At 39.3% G+C, this 22,670-nt stretch overlaps 1 protein-coding gene and 1 pseudogene across 1 annotated transcript; one reads left to right on the plus strand and one right to left on the minus strand.

Annotated features, from left to right (window-relative positions):
- The window catches only part of LOC127983832 (uncharacterized), a 329,002-nt pseudogene that overhangs the window by 304,462 nt on the left and 1,870 nt on the right, over positions 1 to 22,670 (minus strand).
- On the plus strand, positions 2,877 to 8,870 carry LOC127983831 (interferon-induced protein 44-like). Its single transcript, XM_052586185.1, has 7 exons — positions 2,877 to 3,206; positions 6,426 to 6,459; positions 6,544 to 6,742; positions 7,338 to 7,484; positions 7,677 to 7,845; positions 8,048 to 8,148; positions 8,667 to 8,870. Exons 1-7 carry the CDS (start codon positions 3,185 to 3,187, stop codon positions 8,868 to 8,870), a joined length of 876 nt encoding a protein of 291 aa, XP_052442145.1. The 5' UTR covers positions 2,877 to 3,184.

Raw genomic sequence — 22,670 nt, forward strand, 5'->3', positions numbered from 1 at the left:
GCCTTTAACAGTTCCGGGAACACTTCACATAACACCGTACTTTCTACATCATTAGAAGAATGGCATCTACGCTAATATTTGTCTGTTTCTCTCTTGTTCCGAGGTCACCGTGGCCACCAGATCCAGTCTGTGTCCAGATCAGAGGGTCACTGCAGTCACCCGGATCCAGTACGTATCCAGACCAGATGGTGGATCAGCACCTAGAAAGGACCTCTACTGCCCTGAAAGACAGCGGAGACCAGGACAACTAGAGCCCCAGATACAGATCCCCTGTAAAGACCTTGTCTCAGAGGACCACCAGGACAAGACCACAGGAAACAGATGATTCTTCTGCACAATCTGACTTTGCTGCAGTCTGGAATTGAACTACTGGTTTCGTCTGGTCAGAGGAGAACTGACCCCCCAACTGAGCCTGGTTTCTCCCAAGGTTTTTTCTCCATTCTGTCACAGATGGAGTTTCGGTTCCTTGCCGCTGTCGCCTCTGGCTTGCTTAGTTGGGGTCACTTCATCTACAGCGATATCATTGACTTGATTGCAAATAAATGCACAGACGCTATTTAAACTGAACAGAGAAGACATCACTGAATTCAATGATGAACTGCCTTTAACTATCATTTTGCATTATTGAGAAACTGTTTTCCAAATGAATGTTGTTCAGTTGCTTTGACGCAATGAATTTTGTTTAAAGCGCTATATAAATAAAGGTGACTTGACTTGACTCTCGAGGACAATAATGTACTATACTTCTACTGTAAACCAGCTGCTGTCTGTCGGAAATGTTAATCAAACAACAACAGAAAAGGAGAAAATTATTCACTGCTCCTCACTAAATATTGTTCATAAATGGTGAAGTCTATGCAGTGTTTTAGTTTTACATTTGACTGCTTTAATCCATTTCTGTATAGTAGGCTATTATAGGCCAAAGTGTTTGTTTTATATAGGGATGTCCTTGATTGTTTTTTTAGTTTTTTTGCCCCTGATCCGATCCAATTCAAATCAAGCCAGACTTGAGCACACATTGCGATTCTCCTTTCACTTTCCTTTTCCTTGAAATCACTGCATTTATTCAGTCGCTCCCTCCCTCCCCTCCATTATACAGGGGATTACTGGAACAATTTCCCTCAATTAACAGAAATCAGTTTTCTTGTTTCATTTTCACAATGGTTTGACGAGACATTGCTTTTCATAAGACCTCTGAACAGATGTTCTGTCGATTTGTCCTACGCTGTCAGATTTTCCTACCTCACACTAAAACAGTGGGTAGTACAATTCCACAACGAAATCATACCCTTACAGTACTGCAAATACATTAATTATGTGTTATTCGCGGTTGTAGCTAGAAGGGATACAGCTACAGGAAACCAACAATAAATATTATTTTCTACCAATTAGATTGCGTTTTTATCAAAGTCTACACCTACCCCAACCCTAAACCTACCCTTACAGTAATGCAGATACATTAAATATCGTTGTTTAGCATGAGACAAAGGACGCGATATTGATGTGCGCGTGCGCAGTAAACCCGGGTAGGAAAATCTGACAAGGTAGGATAAAATGTCAGGACACCTGATTATCCATAAGGGCACTTGGGCCAGTGACCAGGGGCACCAACCATTCACAACCACTAGGGGGGCACCACATGACACAAGCTTTAAAAATATTTTTCGTAAATTGTTTTATTATTAACTTGAAATTCTTAAAAGACCATACATAACTCGTTTATGAAAACGAACTTAACAATAATAATAATAATAATAATAATAATAAATTATAAATAAATAAAGATTACATGACCGCTATCAGTCCCCCCCGTCCCTGTCAGAGTTGAGTTGGTCCACAACAAGTACGCGCAAATGTGTATATTTTTTTAACGGCTACAGAAAATGAATCAAAGTGGACAGACGTCAATTGAGTGGTTTTGCAAAAAGAAAGTTAAAGAAAGACTACAATTCAAAAAATAGCTACAGTTCAAAATGTTCCAGGGATCGAATGTTTTTTTTTAAAACGAGTGAAAAATGAGCTCAGGACGACAATGACACAGAAGCGATTGACTGTACTCTCGCTAAAGTTAAAACATTACCGTCTCCAGCCGCGAGAGGGCGCTCTATGCTGCTCAGTGATCCTGTAGACGGTTATGTTTTCTCTTGGTTCTTGGTTCTAAATAAATGCAAGTCCAGTGTGACGTATATATGTTTTTTTCCTTGTCAGGACGTATTTTTCGACTGATGCGACTTAAACTTAGGTGCGACTTATAGTCTGAAAAAACTGTAGTTGGACATTTGAGGTATAATGCCCAGGGGCAACACACTGTCTTAATGCGGTCCTGCCTCTGAAAGCACACTATGGCTGCCGTCGCATCATGAAGACTGATGCTGCACACTGGTGGGGGATGAGGAGATCCCCTTCATAATTTAAAGCGTATTTTGTGCTAAGAAAAACACTATATAAATGAAACTAATAATTTATTATTATTTCAAACAGCCAGTAAGACTCCATTGTGCTATAACAAAGCGTCTACACAGTGCAGGAAATATAGTTTTTTTTTTTTTTTTTTGCCAGTCAGAAAGAAACCTGTACAAAGAAGCTGGAAAACGTCTCACTAAGTAACCCAAATGAGTCTTTGAAAGACTCAAAGACTCAAAATCCTGTTCAAAATACATTTTGTTACGAATATACATTTCTTATGGTTATTTGATATAAACAAAACATACCTTTCATAGAAAGGCCAAATGTATGAAAAATGTGAAATCTATATTTTAAAAAATTTGAATGATCTTAACACACAGATGATCCATTTTGCAAGCAATGTTTTGAGTTTGTCTATCTTTTATCTTGCCTTGAAATTCTCTTTTAATATCAATCCATTACATCTTTTACAGCAGAATCTGTCCAGATTTTTGTGTTATGTCATGGGATGACACTAAGTAGGATACAGGCTGCTTAGTCATAAAAAACATTAACAAGGTGAAAGTGAAAGGCAGACCTATATAATAAAACAGGCTAAAATGAGAGATGCTGTCACAGTGTGCCTGCACATCCCTAAGAGAAGACACTAAATAGCAATTCTCTCTGTCTTGTTATTACTCTGTACTGTACTAAAGCCATCTTTGTTTTTACTTTACTGTTTACTGTGTTACTTTCAAAATTCATAAGGAGAAAAAAGCTAACTGAGAAGGAGATCACAATGGGAGCATCAGAATCAACAGGTAAGCATAATTTTAGCATGGCTGTATTGTGTTTACATCAGTGCTAACTGTGCTAATCAATAAAATGTTTAATGTTTTGTAACAGCTGTCAAAAATAATCTAAATATTTATTGCTGTGATTCATGATATATTTTAAGGTATATATATATTTTTTTATTTTTTATATATTATATATATATATTTTATATATATATATATATATATATAATATATATATATATATATATATATATATATATATATATATATATATTATATATATATTTTTATATATAATATATATTTATATATATATTATATATATTTTATATATTATATATATATATATATATATATATATATATATATATATTTTTTTTTTTTTTTTTTTTTTGCTTAAACAAATGGTCGAGGGAATTTTTTTTCTATTCTTATTTGAAATTTAATATCTCACAAAAGAAATAAAGTAGGAGAAAAAGTATTGTTGGTGATAACCCCCAACATGTGTGCTGTTGATTTTTGACTCATTTCAGTTCTGAGAATCTGCTGTAAATTATTGATGTATTATTTTCCACGATCGAAGCATACAAATCCATGAGAAAGTTTTAGGGTTTTATGTGTTATAACTCAATGACTAATTATCTTTAGATCTAATTGACAGAAGTAATATTGGGCTCATTTTAATGGGGAGAATTTTCTGAAGTTTACACAATCTGTGTAAGTTTCATGAAGGTATGAATGAAAGCACAAAGTGAAACTACAGTTGTTTATGCTGCTTCACATCAATGCCCGTTGGGTTTTTATGTAGCTCTATGGTGAAACATGCATGGATCATAAAAAAACTGCATGCCGTTATTTTCAGAAAAATGAATTATGAATTATTGTCAGCAGTTAATCAGGGGAAGTTAAAAGCAGATCGTAAGTTTATTTATTTCTTGTCTCATTCGCAGTTGTCGTTGCTAGGAAACGCTTGTTTGTTTACTGTTTTGAGATGTGCTGCAAGGGTTGAGCAAAGATACATTAAAATGTGTTTTAAAATAAAATACCAAATACCTTCATTTTAAGTGTATCAAAATAAATGACAAAATACAGCAACCACACATGTATCAAAATAAACTACTGTACTTTTGAATTTGAAACATATGAAAAAAAAACTTTTACAAGGGAGCATGAAATTTCTTCGTAAACCTTCCATCAGTTGGCCCATATGATCTATCCTTCCACCATTACACTGACTCGGTTAAGTAAACAATGTCAAATCAAATATTCACATATCCCTGTGATCTTCCAGGTGAAGGTTAGCTTTAAAGTAACCAGCAGTTTAATGTTTAACAGTATGTCAATCCTAATTTAGTTGGTGTTTGGTAACGAAGGGCCTTCATCAGCAACACTGATTTAATGAAGTCACTCATAAGAAGACTGATGGCACCTGAACAGTTTTCTGACTAATTAATCATTTGAATGTTAATCATAAATGTTATAGTATATTATGTGTTAGGTATTCAATGGTTTGCAAAATCATGATCCTACTAAACAGCTACTTCCATTAGGGTACAATATTCAGCAATCAAACATTTATTTATCGGTGTCGCAAGGATGAAGTCACAGATCCCGACTCTCCATCTCCACAGACACACCTTTAGAGAGAAGTGCATCTTTAGGTATTATGATTATAGTGAAAGAGTTTTGTTTTATATTTGTTTTATTTTAAGTACTAATTTAAAGCTTTCTGTAGATATATTTATCATGTCTGTGAGGCATGTAGCCTATTTGCTGAGTTTCGGTTCATATTTGTGAAGCGCTCCTGTTCAAGACGAGATGGCAGAAAGGGCATCATGTTTGTTTTCTTTATTTTATAAAAGCACAACGTATCCACTGAAAAGAAATGCAAGTGATCTCGTTTGCGCCTCCATGTCCTGCAAAGCGTGCTTTAGATTCCACTCTCCGCACAAACTATTGGATACAGCTCACATTTATCTATATTATTGATTTTATTTTAGGCAAGTTGTGATTATTTGAGAAGGCTACATTGATCAAACAGGCTACGGTCTGCTCACTTACACTGACTGCTTGGTCATTACTTTAAAAAACAAAAACCTATATTTAAACGAAATAAAAATGCTCCAAACATTTTTATAAATGAACTTAAAACATATGAAACTGAACTATATTAATGGCTTAAACAGTAGTATAAGCTGTTGGGGGGGGGGGGGGGGTTCGGTGATAGGTAATTCTGATTCTGACTTTAAAGCATTTAAAATAAAATTTGCATGAGAAATATTGCTAAAATATCAATAGGCCTGAAGAGATGAAGTGTACTTCTCTGCATTCATGTTCTCTTAAACACTCTCCAGTCAGTGCATGCAAAGCAGTCCTGAAGCATAGATCCTCCATGCTCCAGACTTGTATGGTTTTAAATGATGGTTTTGATCGGCAGAAAAGAGGTCTGTAGGCTGGAATCAGTTTCAGAGAGATGTGGTCTGACATGCCAAGATGCAGAGATGCTGCAGCTTTATATGCTCTTAAGATATAGACCTGGTCCAGAATATTATTGTCCCTGGTCGGGAAGGTGATGCACTTAAAAACTTTGGGAAACACAGATTTCAGTTCTACATGATTAAAGTCTCCTGCTTCAATCACAAACGCCCCTGGAGCAGCCCTCCAGTTCAACAGCCTCACCGGGTATGTTGTTGTTAAGCCAAGTCTCTGTGACAATCATTACACAGCTATCCATGCCACTCAACACAATCCTCAGCTATAACACTTTGTAAGAAAGAGACTAGTAAAGTGCTGTTCTATGTGGGTTGGCATGTAGCTCCCTTCTCCGCCTCCGGTGTCACTTATACAAGATGTTAGTAGCTTCACAGGTCCACATTGTGAGTGCATAAAGTTGGTATCGTTTCCCATTAAGTACAGCTCTTCCAAATTGAATAACAGTGTTCAATGTCTGAACTGACAAACAAAACAACAAACTGAGAGCACCAAGCCACTGTTTAATCACACGCCGCCATTTGTGGTCTGTACTGTTCTGTAACGTGCTTTTATGAACTCTAAGATTGTCCAATTTATAATGTAAGTCTATAATTTTCAAGGAAAAAAAAAAACATTTGAAATATTCCTTGTGAATTTTGTCAAAACCTTTGATTTTCTGAGCCAATACACAATAGATTTCCCATTTCATATTTAGCTTTTATTTGTCAGTAATCATATAATCATAAATTATTTTCATCTCTATTACAGAATTTGATAAACCATGGAGGGAAACACCCTGGGAGTAAGTGAAACAGATTTCTTCTTTAAAAAAGAAAAATGATAACCTTGTACAAGCAAATGTGTGAAAAAGTCCCTTTTTCAACAGAAACAGAGAACTTTTGCAGAAGAACCTCAGGGAGCTCACGCTGAGCGATTCAAAGGTTAAGTACGTCAGGATCTTGCTAGCTGGACAAGTGGGAGCAGGAAAGTCCAGCTTCATCAACTCAGTCAATAGTGTTTTTCAAGGACAAATCACAACAGAAGCCCTTGCTGATTGTGTGTCTGGTACAAGTTTTACAAAAACAGTGAGTACATGAACCCATATGTTTTCATTTAAAATAAAATAGCTTACTAAATTACATACTGTGAACTACACACTCCACAACAACATTTGAAATGAACCTATTAAGGCAGCACAATTGTATGATACTACTGTCACACTTTAATAAAAATAAAAAAAATAAAAATACAAAGACATGACAACATTACAGCCCAGTGTCACAGACGGGGCTTAGTTTAAGCCTGGACTAGGCCTTAGTTAAATCAAGGTATTTAAGCAGCGTTTATAAAAATGCCTTAGAAGAAAACATCACAGGTGTGCACCTTGAGACAGAACAATGGCACTGACTTATTTGAAGATATTTTCAGTTGGGTCTAGCCTTAAGCCTCGTCTGTGAAACCGGGTGTACATGTGTTGCATTTTTTTAAATTGATGAACTACTGAAGTGTGCATCTGGATTTATGCCAACAAGTCCCTGTATTACTACACAAGCAAAAGTAGTCATCCACATGAAACCGCACAGATGGCTTGTTTTATGTGCTGGTTGCTTTTGCATGTGTCCATGTCACAAACATTTGAATGTTGTTCATTTAAAGTCATATTTCTGCATTTTTCTACAGTACAGAACATATTACATGGGAAATGGACAATCACTTCTGCCTTTTGTCTTCAATGACATGATGGGCTTAGAATCTGGAGATTCAGAGGGTGCCGATCCAGAAGACATTGTCAAAGCCCTTAAGGGTCTCTTGAAGGAAGGATACGATGTGAGGAGGAAACATTTTGCTTATTCGTTTACTCAGATTTAAAGTGGCTTTGGGAAATTGTTTACATTTGATTAAAAAAATGCATTGACGTCGCAGAAGTATAAAGTAGTGCCTTTCCTCTTTTATCCTTGATCTGAGGAGACAAGATTTATGACCTCTTTCCTCTCATCTCGGTTTTTCTCTTACACTTAGTTCAATCCAACTGATTCTGCTAAAAAGAAGGGCTACAGAAGTAAAGCAAGCAAGTCTGAGGATCTGACACACTGCCTGGTCTACGTCATCGCAGCTGACAAGGTATCGATGATGAATGATGAAGTCTTCAAAAAGATTAAATATATTAGACAGAAGGCCAGCGAACTGGGTGAGTGTTACAGCAATACATTTTAATAATCTGATCAAATCTCCACATGATAAATGCATGACTCATTATTAATTTTCATTCATAGATTCATTCAAAGTTTTTGAAACTTTCCTAATGCCGCAAAAATGATGTAGAATGTATGAAGACTTTAAGGAACATAACGCAATAAATAAATATTTACATTTATGTTCGCATTCAACAGAAATTCCTCAGGCAGTCATCATGACGAGGGTGGATGAAGCATGCCCACTAGTCCAAGACGATCTGAGAAAAATCTACACTAGCAAGAAGATAAAACAAAAGGTAATACTATTACTGTTCTCAGATACAGAATGTGGTAGCACTTTATTTCACAGTCCTGTTCCTCATGTACATACTATGTACTTATTATAGTAATTACAATAACTATGTAATAACTAGGTACTACCCCTGAACCTACCCCTAAACCTAACCATGTAGTTACCTTGTATTACCAGAAGTTTCTTAGAGAAATACACTGTAAGTACACTATAACTACATGTAAGTACACGTACTGTAAAATAAACCCAGAATGTGGTCAGTCCTCTGGGACGGTTTCCAGTTTTGTTTAACATTCTAGGGCTTTACAACATAATAATGATAATAATACATTAATTAAGTTACTTGCTGCAAATTATTAGTATGGCTTGGAAAAAAAAGTTTTCAGTTTTAATAATTGAAGTCACCCTTTCCACTGACACACACAGATCCATTTCTAACATGTCACAAACACAGATAGAGCTTATTCTGTTTCATTTATCACAACCCCCAGAAGTGTTCAGCCTGTGTTCTTCATTCTTCAGATGCAGGAGTGCTGTAATTTAGTCGGTGTCCCTGTGAGCCACATCTTCCCTGTGAAGAACTACCATGAGGAGATCGATACTCAAAATGACATGGATGTGCTGATCCTGAGGGCTCTCACACAGATTGTGCACATAGCAGACGATCTACTGAAGAAGAGAAAAACTGAATCGAAAAAAGGATGTTGTTTCCTATGTGGCTTTTAAAAATGTATTTATGGTGCACCGGGAACTGGGATGTGTTCCAATGGTTGAGCTTACAGAGAGGGAGATGTACGTAGTTATGAATTCTTTGTTCTTTGCCACTTCTCATCTGTCACTTGACAATAGAAGCGCCATTAATAATACAATCTCCACCCTGTCTCTTCATTCATGATCCGACAAAATCTTCACTTGATCAGCCTCATACTGGAGGCTGGACACATAGTGTTTCCATAACAATAATTTGCTGTTGCCAACATGGGAGTAAGCTATTTCTGTGTATTAGCAAGACTTCTGAGTGATTAGCTGCTATAGGTACATAAGAAAAGAATAACAGTAATTTAACTGCAGTAAATAGTAGCCTAAATAAAGCAGCTGATTGTGCAGCCAAAATAATTTGCAATTTGAAATTTGATGTTTCATTTTATAAAAAAAACAAAAAACATTTCCAGAATTCGGTTTGTAAATTCAGGGGCAGTCCTAGGGTGAGCAGATTGTAACGGCCAAAACTATGTATTTTGCATGTATCACATTATAGTGCGGTGTGCCCTTTAAGAGACTAATCACTTGACTTGTAACGCACGCTATGTGGTGATGACGCAGAAGGACTATATGTGTGTTTAATGAGGACCCCCATGGATGATAAGTACGCTCTGCCTTCTCGTTGTTATTTTTCTCTTTACTTTATTTGTAACGCCAAGAAAGAGTTAATCTCTCATGTATGAGAGGAGTGCGTTGCCGTGTACCAGCCATTAAATGTGTGGAACACCAACTCTGCGTTTTCTCTTTCACTTAATGCATTTAACGAGTTATCCGAGAAGAAGCGTTACAATTGGCGCCCGAACAACTGAAGCTGGATCCGTCATCTGTGTGGGACCTACGGCGATGAAACCCTAAAACTAGTACGGGAGTTGGGGAGCCGTGAGAGTGTTCAATCGGCATCCTGGAAGCTGGTGAGATTAGCTTGCTAAATCTGGTTGCCATGTGCGCAAGGAAGGAACACCTGTATTTCTGCGTGAGTGGATGACGCAGTTTTGTTGACAGCGGATTAATCTGCAACATTTGGACTTTGTGCTTTATTGAACATTTTGATATTGTTTACAAGCTGGTGGTGATGTTTTTTTGAACGAAATAGTTCAGTTGGAACAAAGGATTATTTTTTCTTTTGAGGGAGTGATCTAATTTAAAAATTTTCCCTGCCTGTTTTCCAAGCACAGACTGATATTTTTTTTTGTATATAATCTTTTTGGGATATTTCAGCAAGGATTTTTGTGTGTGTGTGCATGTTGAATTTGACTGCACAAGCGAACAGCAGAGATTTTTCTTTTTCAAAGACTACTTGTGGTTTATTTTTGTTGTGCATTGGAATTTCGTTTTGAACATTTTGAGGAAACAATACACCTGTTGGAACAGTTTTTCTTCATCGTGAACTGTATTTACTTATGCTGGACTGAGGAATAGTTTCAAACTCCGGACATTTTTCCATGGTCAAGTAACATTTAATTCAATTTAAAGCAACATATTCTTTTGCTCTCTGCCTATTCTGTTACGAAAAATACTAAGCTCTTGCAAAATAGACTATAACTAACTCAAAGGAATTGTTGAATTTTTTTTGAAGATTTTATTGATGGTGTGTGCATTTTAATAACGGGTTGTATGGGTTACATTTAGAATTTTTACAATTTCTAGATTGCTGGTTATGTAAATGCACATTAGCTGATATGGCTTATCACCCAGACTTTAACACTGACTTGACTTACACATTACCAGATTCTGCCCCCAGACAGAGACCAAAGTTACCTAAGCGTGTGAGCCTGGAGACTCAAGTGGAGCTCTTACAAGCTGAAGTATCTGTGTTGCAACAGTGCCTCAACGATTCTCTCCAGTTGCAGCAGAGTATATTAAGACGTTTTGGTCCTCCTGATGTCAACAACCCTGCAGCACCACATGTGCAGCTCCCTCCTATGGCCAGCTCTACGCCACACATCCATATTCCTCCAGACCGAATGCCATTACAAAGTACAACCACCAATAACTTTTCTCACGCAAACACGACTTTCTCACCACAGCCCAATTCTTCTGATGTGAGTAATACTAGTAGAATCCTCGCATCTGTTCTGTACCAGTCAAGGCTTGAACCACCTGTGTTTGCGGGAGACGGACACGTTAGCCCTGAGGATTGGCTACAATCGGTCAATGTGTACAGAACCTCCCTTGATTTAACCGATGCTCAGATTCTTCTCGAGCTGCCACGGTTTTTAGCAAAAGAGCCAAAGAAATGGTTTTCAGTCCTTGACGCACATGTCGTTACATGGGCCCAGTTCTGTGATTTCTTCAGGAAAGTCTTTCTTCCTTCTGACAGCCAGGAACAAATAATGAGAGGTATCTTGGACCGTATGCAAAGCCCTGAAGAGCCCCTTCCTACTTTTGTGGCTCACATGCTAAGTGAATTCAGAAAACTGAAAACTCCTCCGCCGGAGCAAGAACAAATCGACCTTATTTGTAAACATGCTCTTGAAAAGTATAGAGTGGCTCTCTATGGAACTTCTGTTTCCTCTGGTATGGATCTTCTGCTGAGGGCTCACGAGCTCCATGTGGTCCTGGGACCAAGTAAATGTTCATTGCCTGCAATGCAGAATAAAGCTAAATTTGTCAAAGAAACCTACTGTTACAAGTGCTCACGCCCTGGCTTCACTTCTCGAACATGTCCAGACTGCAACTCACTTTCTGGAAATGGCTCACAACAAAGTGAGTCCCCTAATGCTCATTCGGAACATGCTCTTGATGCAAGAGTTACAAACGACCCTGAAAGTAGCAATGCAGGGGAAGGAAGCTCATTTGTAAGGCACAAGGGAAACTCCAAAGGGGGGAGGATGATTCGCAGAGGCAATCCTCCCTCCAGAAGATAATTTCGCCTCAACCGTCTAATGCTGCTGTTCCAGAACATCCTGTCCTTTGCCATGTGGAAGATCCCACATCACCTTCCTTTTGGAACACTCCATTTAGAGTCAAGATTAACCTACATGGCCAGGTGTTAGATGCTACACTTGACACAGGCGCATCACTTTCTGCGGTGCAAGCGGACATTGTTCAGAATCATGCCAAACTGAAGGTTAACATTAAACCATGGTCTGCTCCCCCAATCCAACTAGCAGATGGTGGGGCATGCCAACCCTTAGGGCTGACATGGTTGGCATTTGGCTTCATGGGGCAGCGTTTTTATCACAGGTTTGCCATTGTCCCACGCTTACCCTCAACCTTGGTCTTGGGGATGGACTTCATGTTGCGTGCCTCCATCACCATTCACATCCCATCCAGAACTGTTGTCATAGGCAACGATCCTTTATTAATAGAGGAGATGGAAGGCAAGGAAGTGCAGGAGTCGGAAAGCAGTTTGTTATTTATGGAAGTCCTATCTTCCGCACTTCGAGAAAAGGTTGAAGAAGCATGTCTGAGTAATGCTGAGAAGGAACAACTGTCAGGGCTACTTGAAAGTTTTTCTGATCTCTTTGACGGTCATCTGGGTCGCACATCACTAATTGAGCACTCCATTGACACGGGGAACGCCAAGCCAGTCCACCTTCCCCCTTATCGAACCTCCCCAGCTAAAAAGCGTTTGATTGAGGATCAAATAGGAAAAATGTTGAACGATGCCATCATTGAACCGGCAACAGGTCCTTGGGCAGCCCCCGTGGTGATTGTTCAGAAACCTTGTGGTGAACCACGATTTTGTGTGGACTATCGTGGGTTGAACCAGCTTACTGTGAAGGACTCTTATCCATTACCAAGAGTTGATGAGTCCTTAGACTTCCTTTCTAGAGGAAAATTTTTGACCACGATCGACCTTGCTCGGGGATACTGGCAGGTCTCCATGGCAGAAGACTCTAAATCTAAGACTGCTTTTGTTTCACATTGTGGGCTATTTCAGTTCCGTGTGCTTCCATTTGGTCTGTGCAATGCACCAGCGACCTTTCAAAGACTAATGAACAGTGTCTTGGCTGGTCTTATTTATAGGTGCTGTGCAGTCTACTTGGACGACATTGTTGTGGCTTCGCCCACTTTCAAGCAACATCTCAATGACCTCAGGGAAGTCCTTTCACGGCTCAAGTCTGCCGGGTTGACCTTTAAACTGGTCAAATGCCAGTTTTGTCGCAGAGAGCTCACCTTTTTGGGGTACCGCGTCTGTCCGAGTGGCATCCTGCCGGACCAGGCCAAAGTGAAGGCTGTTATGGACTTTAAAACCCCTGTCAATGTGAAGCAAGTGAGGCAGTTTTTGGGCCTATCAGGCTATTACCGACGGTTCATACAGGACTACGCCCACCACGCTGAACCACTGTTTGCGCTCACTAAAAATGATGCTCCTTTTGTGTGGGACTCTGCATGCCAAGACGCCATGGACCTTCTGAAACAAAAATTAACTTCGGCACCAGTGCTAAGTTTTCCTGACTTCTCTCTACCTTTCTTTGTTCATGCCGATGCCTGTGATGCGGGACTAGGAGCTGCACTGATGCAGAGAGATCTGCATGGCAGGGAAGTTGCTGTGGCGTATGCTAGTCGTGCCCTGCATAAATCGGAGAAACCTTATTCAACGCCCGAGAAGGAATGTCTGGCCGTCATTTGGGCCCTTGAGCACTTTAGGCCTTACATTGAGGGTCTCCATGTCACAGTCTTCACTGACCACAGCGGGCTCAGGTGGTTGATGTCCCGTCCCAACCCCACTGGCCGCCTTGCTCGTTGGTCTCTCCGCCTTCAGGACTTCGATTTCGATGTTGTCCACAAGCCTGGATCTCGAAACAAAGTCCCTGATGCGCTGTCAAGGAATCCTCTAGCAGATGATGTGCCACCAATGGACCTTCTTCCTGACTACGCTGTGATTGGTGGTCTTGATCTCCGTACGCTACCTTCAGTGACACTTACGGATCGCTCTCATGTCAGACAATTACAGCTTGATGATCCAATCACAGGTGATCTCCTCCGTAAAATGGAGGCCGCATTACAACAGGAGAGTGAGATAGATGATTGCTCTCAGTATTCCATTCAGGATGGCCTGTTGTACTTCCAAGATCCCAAACCTGCTTGCGGCATCCACCCCTTGAAATCTTTAAAGCTGTATGCTCCTGCTTCTCTCAGAAGTACTTTGCTGAGATACTACCACGATCACCCAACTGCGGGTCACTTAGGGATAACCAAGACCTTGGCCCGACTGAAACACAGGTTTTTCTGGCCTAAAATGGCATCTGAGGTGAAGAAATATGTAACCTCTTGCACGGTTTGCCAACTGACTAAACCAAGTCAGAGAAAACCTGCTGGTCTAATGGTCCCAATTCGTCCCCAAAAATCTTGGGAGTATGTTGGGGTGGATTTCGTTGGCCCTTTGCCGCGTACTCCCAGTGGAAATTCTTACATTTTGGTTTTTGTCGATTATTTTTCAAAGTGGGTCGAGATCGTGGCAGTGAGAGAAGCTACTGCTCAAGTGGCAGCAAATAAACTGCTAAGTGAAGTGTTTTCCCGTCATGGGGCCCCCACATATCTAATTTCAGACAGAGGTTCCCCTTTCATGAGCGACCTTTTTGAACGGGTGCTCACTCTTCTGGGAACAGAACATCGCCTCACAACGGCATATCACCCACAGACAAATGCCACAGAGAGGGTGAACCGGACTCTCAAGACAGCAATTCGAGCATATGTGGATGATAAACATACAACCTGGGACCGATATATTCCACAAATTTGCTTTGCACTACGAACAGCACCGCATGAGAGTACAGGTCAAACCCCGTCCATGATGTTGTATGGGAGGGAGTTGAACACTTCATTGGACCTGGTGACTCAGCCTGTCTGGGATGGAATAGAGGAACCTGAAATTCCTTATCCTGAGAGCTTACGTTTGACATTGCAAGAGGCACATGACCATGCTAGGGCAGCCCTGGAAACCAGTCACAACAAAAGGAAGCAGCATTATGACAAAAGACGTCGCTCTGTTTTTTATGCCATTGGTGATCTTGTCAGAGTGAAAACCCACCCTAAATCAGATGCTCTGGCCAATTTTACAGCAAAACTGGCACCCTTGTACTCTGGTCCATACCGTGTCACTCAAGTTTTGTCTGATGTGAATTACAGACTTGCGAAGTTGGACACAGGACAGGATGCTGGTGTCTATCATGTGGTCAATATGCAGCCTTTCCACACTTGGAACGCATGCAACAGCCATACACCAATTGGGTCTCAGGATGAGTCTGAAACACCAGATGAGGGGTTGGGGGACACGTTGCTGGTGACACAGAGGGGTGCAGACCAACCTCAAGACGCTTGCTTTTCTCTGCCTAATGAGGCTGATGTTAATTGTGACGATCCTATTGACAATTCACATGACGTGACCAAGCATAACATGAGCAGTTGTCCTCGTAATGCAGACGCTGATGCTAACACATCTTCACAACATACACGTCTTCCTGACTTTGACATTGATCTTGAAGGTCATCGCTACAATCTCAGACCTAGACTGGCACCTAGAATCACCTCAGGGTGGTCAGACAATAGATGGACTAACGAGTATCATACTGACAGATTGGATCTGAAGTAGTAATGTGTTTGCTTGTTTGAATTTCTCCTGTATTAAAAGTTACTAATACGCTTTACTTTCCTTGCGTAGCAGTGGGACTCTAGAAAGCATTGTTCTAATTGTTATAGTTTCATGTGTTGTGTTGAGGAAAAACAAGTAAATTGTTTTACACATTTGGGTTGGTTACACAAACATTTTTTTTTTTTTATGTGATATGCCGTTGAAAAGCATACTGTATAATGTGAAGCTGTACTGACGTGTATGCCAGTTATTGCCTTCTGTATGTAAAATATGTTCTGGGTTGATGGATTTCCAAGTTTCCATGTATGGAGTTGAATTTTACCGTTGTCCTTATGTTGTGTACGGCTGGGGACAGCCTTTTTCTTTCCGGTGGGGAATCTGTAACGGCCAAAACTATGTATTTTGCATGTATCACATTATAGTGCGGTGTGCCCTTTAAGAGACTAATCACTTGACTTGTAACGCACGCTATGTGGTGATGACGCAGAAGGACTATATGTGTGTTTAATGAGGACCCCCATGGATGATAAGTACGCTCTGCCTTCTCGTTGTTATTTTTCTCTTTACTTTATTTGTAACGCCAAGAAAGAGTTAATCTCTCATGTATGAGAGGAGTGCGTTGCCGTGTACCAGCCATTAAATGTGTGGAACACCAACTCTGCGTTTTCTCTTTCACTTAATGCATTTAACGAGTTATCCGAGAAGAAGCGTTACAAGATATCTGGGGCAGGCATGTGTGCACAACACCTGCACTTTTCTTCTTTATGAGAAAATAAGTAATTATTTTGAGAACGTTTCTCATTATTTCAAAGAAATAAGTAATTATTATGAGAAAATAATTCAATATTTCAAGAAAGTTTCTGATTATGACTTAAAACCTCGTAATAATAAACTTTCTCAAAATAATTACTTAATCCACACACACAGAAGAAAAGACTTACTGGACACATGCACAACACAAGAGTGACGGCACACTAGCTACATCTGTTGGTCAAATTACAACAAAAATCACACGCATTTTATGAAGATACACATCTATGCTTCAGCATCCCACACCGCTTCTTGCAGAACATGTGAACATGAAAAAAGCTTAATGTGGCTTAAAGTACAATGAAAAATTCAGGTTGCAATTATCGATTATGCATACAGGCAAGCATTAGAGCTCAGAGTTTAAATACACCACCCAAAGTTGCACGTTAAGCATTTTCCTATAGAAAAAATGCTTAACCATTGCTGTTTTGTGTTGCATTCACATTTAGGGCCCACCTTAATGTCTGTATATATGTTAATCCACGTTAAGCATTTTTCACATATTCACATAGAGAAGGGTAGGTGTATGATGAATCGCGGGTCAAAGACCTAAGGGACGTGATCCAGACAAGGCGTCAGCGCTTTCATTAGAGTGATACTTAAGTATCTACTCATTTCCTTCAGGGGTTTAACATCTGCCTTATCTTCCCCTTCCTAGTTCCCCTATAACCATCAGCTCTCCACCTGAGTGAGGTTAGGGAGGGACTTTCTGCATTAGTTTCCTATGCTGAACCTATGATGTTTACTGATGCTCTGGACTGGAGGTTTCTTTGCCTCTAGCGCAGGAACCATGCTGTAGCTGTCATACTGGCTGTAGGATGTTTTGGTTATTGTGTTATATTTTGTGTGTTCTTGTATTTGACTTTTGTCCTTGTAAGATATAGTGGTATGGTTTATGTGATGCTCATATGTTATTATGTAAGTTGGTGTGTTCTGTTTGTTGTAGATGAAGTTTCTCCTTTTTATTTCTCTTTTCTTATTTACATTTTTAAGTGCTGCCTTTCTTGGCCAGGGACCATTTGAAAAAGAGACTATAGTCTGAATATGATTTCCCCTGGTTAAATAAAGGAACAATAATAATAAAATGGTGGGTGAGTATGATCCTTTCTATATATATATATAAGTTCAAGTTCAAACATTTATTTAGCCATTTCAACATTAAAGTTGATAGGAATTTGTCTTTGTTGCATTATTCATTTTGTATTACAATTAATACAATTAATACAACTTAATGCAATACACTGACATAACACATTCCAAAACATACCTCCCAAAACAACCAATACACAGACATGAATAACACATATTGTGTGCACATTAATTATGTCAGCGGGTTCTGAACCAGTCCATAAGTGCTTAGTCCAAAAGACACAATGCAACTATATTTACAAAGCACAGAAGTTGAAATTGGGGTAAGTAAAAGTGACTGGTGGAGTGGAAAACATCCAACTAGTTCATGAACTTAATTTAATATAAGCAGTCAATGCTCTAACCTCAGACCATGTTTAAATAACGTATGGCTTGGGGGTAGGTACTATCTCTGAAATGTGATGTTCTAATGATGATGCTTCTGTACCTCTTCCCTGAGGGCAGTAGAATGAACAAGTAATGTGCTGGGTGATAGGGGTCAGGGATGATGTTTTTCGCCTTCTTAATAATTTTTTTGTCATAGTGCAGGATGGTTATGTGTGCATAATTTCAGTGAAATTTCTTTGCAGTGGTTTTCCGGGACGTGTGGGTTTCTGTCCTTTCTAAGGTAGGTATTCTGCGAGTACCCCCCTTGGCTGGATTCAGAATCCGGGTGCTCGACCTGCAGTTAGGGTGACCACCTGCTAATAAGCCCAAGGGGTATGTTTCTGAGGGACAATGTGGGACACCCCATGGGCAGACTCACTGATAGTGGTTTACCCATTTCTAGCACATAGCACCTTGCATGGTATATTAATAATGCCCTATTCCCCTAAACATGTGTAATTGATGATGTATGCTCATGACAGAATTGACAGATGCACTTCCACTTTCCACTATTTTATTTATTTTTCATTACAATTTATTCACTTTAAATAAATTATAATATAAAATTATAGGATTAAAATGTATTGTAGTTGCTCAACACCACAGGAACAGTTTTAAAAAAGTCTAACATCACAACTCAAGGGAAGGGAATTCACTCATTCACTAATCCCTATATAGTGTACGGCAGTTGAGTTCACTATATCAGGAAGGAGTGAACAAATAAATAAGTGAACGGATTCGGACAGTGACGTATAGCCTACACTGCGCGTGAGACTTGGAGCTGTTGCAAAAACATTGCCATGTGTACTTTTATATTACATGTACCTAATTTTAGAAAATAATACTAATAACAATAAAACTCAAAATTACTTTATATTGCAGTTATACATACCTCCTGCGTCAGCTTTGTGGTTTCATCAATGGTATATAATTATTATTTTATTTTTTTTGTAATGCTTTTATGTTCATAATCATTAATTGCTATTAAAATAACGTACTGAGAACAAAAATAAACACACATAAACGTTCATAATTATGCATTTATTACTTTTAGTATCTTGACACTTGCTCAAGCAGCGTTTTGAGCTTAGATAATAAGATGGTTGAGTGCCTCAGGCGACCGTTAATTTTACATCATAATACACTACCTTTTATTAATGAAAAAATGTAAATTATCCACCAAATTATCATCATTTTTGTAAGTTAACAACGATGCCACCTCAGTAAATTAGTCAAATATTAAACTGGGTTATTGCCTAGATAACATATTTTAATATAAATAATGTAGGAAAACGTTAAAACAGAAATAATAAAGATGTAAACTTCATCTCTCATTCAAACTGTTGAGCACTTTGCACACTTACTAAAATCCCCATACTGTAAGTGGTAAGTGTGCACTCAAGACTCTGCGCACTTTCTGAAATCCTGCATGGTGGTGTGGGTATACGATTCCCCATAGCGACCCCTAGAGGACGCAGTTTGAAGTCCCTTGAAAGGGAGCATTTCGGGTTACTTATGTAACCATGGTACCCTGTGCAGGGAATGAGTCACTGCGTCCTCTAGCTTCCAGACATAAAGCACTGAGTTCTGTTTATGTTAGTGAGGCACATACTAGACAGAGCATCACCAGGGCTGGGTCTTCCTCCTCCAGGGGCAGCTCTTGCAAGTTCACCACCTGATCTCTAAAAGGAGCGGTGAGAACTTTGAGCACATAACCAGGCCCGGAGCTTGGGACCGCCACGCCAGGTGGAAGTGCTCTGAGCATCACAACAGAGTGCTCCAATGGGGGTATCCTCGCATACCCTTTGGCCTCCCTGCCATCGAGGCAGTGAAGGCGGAGGTAGCACCAGAACAGCTTCAGGCAGTTAAAGGTACCTTCAAATGAACTGGTAACTTCCTGATGCACCTCTAGGAAGAAAGAAACCGGAGGGGGCGCTGGTGATCAGCGTGTGCAGCCCATAGAATCATGCAATCATCCAGCCTCAAGTGTTGGGGACTGGGTGGAGCACTCTTCTCGAGCACCGATGCTCTCGGCTGCCTGATAAAGCATGGCTGTCAGCTCGCTGGGAAGCCCACACCATAACCCTCAGATCACCCTGGCCACAGCCTAAGTAGCACTCTCGATCTCAACACCGAGATGGTCATGTCCCCACATTGAGAACATGAACAATCCATGAATGCCACCTCAGCGTGCTTAAAGCCCAGACACATGACACAGCGATCGTGGCTGACCCGAGGAGCCAAATATCGATCGCACATTATCCCTTACATAGCAAGAGATCCAAGCTGATGATGTTCTGCTGTCTTTAGTGATGAGCGCCAATGTATTCTTTTAACATTATATCAAATGTTTCAACAGCTGACATGAGGCCTACACAAGTTCTTAGATATTGATTTTACATGTGTTCAGTTTGTAAATAAAGTCTAATTATGGCAAGCCATTTTAGCATTAAATACTCCTTGCTGTACTAGTCATAATTTGGTTTTGACTAGTCAAAATTCCAATTCCAGATCTATTCTGCAATTTTGACTCATTATAATTAAGATAACTACAATGTGATTATAACTAGTCATTGTATGCATGCAGGGCCAGCCCGGATTTTGCACGAACAAGGGGCTAAAGTCACTTGTTCTTCTTCTGAGATTGTTACACATGCCTACAGTGACAAGTACTTATTACCAGACATAGGGACTTGAGACACAATGACTTGAATGACTTCAGTGTTAATCACATCATGTTTTCAGTTTGAATCTAAAATATATACATTATTTTAAAAAATAAAGTTTATTACTCAGCTGGAGCGCAGGCTGAGAATAGCGTTGTCATGACTGGATCACAACATTATCATCAGTCATGTCCTCTCTTACCTTACGCACACCAAACCCACTTAGATCAGATATTATGTCATGTCATATGCAGTGTTTGGAATAACGGTGTTTAAAAGAACGGCGTTAGGTAACAACGTTATTTTTTCAGTAACGCGGTAATCTAACTAATTACTTTTCCTTTCGTTACAACGCCGTTAACGTTACTGAACGTTAAATGCGGTGCGTTACTATGCATTTATTTAATAAACTATGCAATCCGAACGCACCCCTGGCTCACACAGCGAGTGAGCAGGTGGGTAAATGACGAGATAAGCGGTTGTGAAAAAAAAAAAGTATAAATTCTCTGACATGTAGCAACTTTTTTTTTTTTTTTTTTTTTTTACAGTAACGCAAATAGTTACTTTCCCTGGTAACGAGTTACTTTTATTATAGAGTAATTCAGTTACTAACTCAGTTACTTTTTGGAACAAGTAGTGAGTAACTATAACTAATTACTTATTTAAAGTAAAGTTCCCAACACTGGTCATATGACATGTCAGTCAGAGGGGTACTGAGGGTGATTGCTTTTGGCTTCAAGAATTTTTTGCAAGATGGCAAAAGAAGAACAGCGCTTTGCAAGACATGCAACATACAAATCTCAGCCAGCCAGGTGACAACCTCCAATTTCCTCCGTCATCTGCTTGTCAATTTGTTAATGTTATCTGGTTAGTTGATAGTTAGCTAATGTAATAATAGCTAAAGCAGCCATTAAAGGTTGCATCAGTGAGTTCAAGGCCAAAAAAGGCCCAAACATGATCACATAATCTTTCCTGTCGATCCGCTAGCAAGCCGTCAAAAAAAACAAGTTTTTTGCAGGGGCGGCACTAGGGCTGGGCTAGAGGGGCTTAAGCCCCAAATATTTTGTTACCTTGTCTTTCTCATAGAGCAAAACAATTAATCAGAAAAACAAATGTGAATAAGACTACTGCTGGCACGATTACCTAATCATGAAAAGTGCATATTACAGTTTTATATATATATTATATTGAGCATTGTAGCTAATCTCAGACATGTCTGTTGAACGCACTGGCCAATCAGAGACGTGCAAATAAGTCGCTGTGCTGAAGATGTGTTTTGTGCGAGTTCACCGAGTTCTACACTTTCAGAAACTTGTCATTATTATTAGCAATAAACTTAAGATGCAAATAAGAGATTCACTGCAAAATATTTGATATTCTTGATGCTGGTCAGATGCACTCCATTAGGACTATGCAACGCTCTGTTTGTTGTTAGGAAGATTGAAAGTTCAGCAGTCTAGCTCATCATTGTCAAAATTATTAAAGAAGTGAACGAATGCCTGGTAAAATGTAAGTACAAAAAAATTTCAATTTTTTTTTTATTTATTACATTTTGCCTTTTTGAATTTAACATATGCTATAATGTCCTTTATTAATTTAGGGACAATGCATGCATAATTAAAAATAAAATATTATTTGCAAATAGTTAAAATTATTTCACTAATACAATAAGCCTTTCTTTCTTTTTCTTTATTCCCTTAAATCGCTTTTATAATTAATTAATTCCTTTAAATAAAAATAAACAATTTTAGTTTGGGCTAAAGCCCTGAATAATATCCACTGACCTTAGAACCGCCCCTGCTCTGTAGGCAGCCTAGGCTCTGAGATCTGTACACAAAAACAATTGCTACCAACAAGTGTTAACCAACCAAAATAAAGTGTTCCGACCAATAAGATGTGTCGTGCGTTTAGGAGAGTTTCAGTTGCACGGGAGGGAGGAGGGAGTAGCGAGCTAGCTCTCTATTTTGTTTGAACATCAGTGGAAGTGACGTTACCCCGTCATCGCTGATATAACTTTTAATAGTTATAGCGTTATAGTTTAAGCGTCGTCCACTAATAAGAATCATTGTAGAAGGGCCAAGTCTGGAGGATTTTGGTGCTAAGCAAGATCATGTTTAGGGTTCATCCCATTCTTGTTTTTGCTTCTGTTTCACAGATATGCAGAGTATGAAAGGGCAAGAAACACCTGTACTGATGCTAAACAGCCTGCAATTTCCCAGTTCCTCCAGTCTT

The sequence above is a fragment of the Carassius gibelio genome, chromosome B20 (genome assembly GCF_023724105.1).
Source record: "Carassius gibelio isolate Cgi1373 ecotype wild population from Czech Republic chromosome B20, carGib1.2-hapl.c, whole genome shotgun sequence".
NCBI lineage: Eukaryota > Metazoa > Chordata > Actinopteri > Cypriniformes > Cyprinidae > Carassius > Carassius gibelio.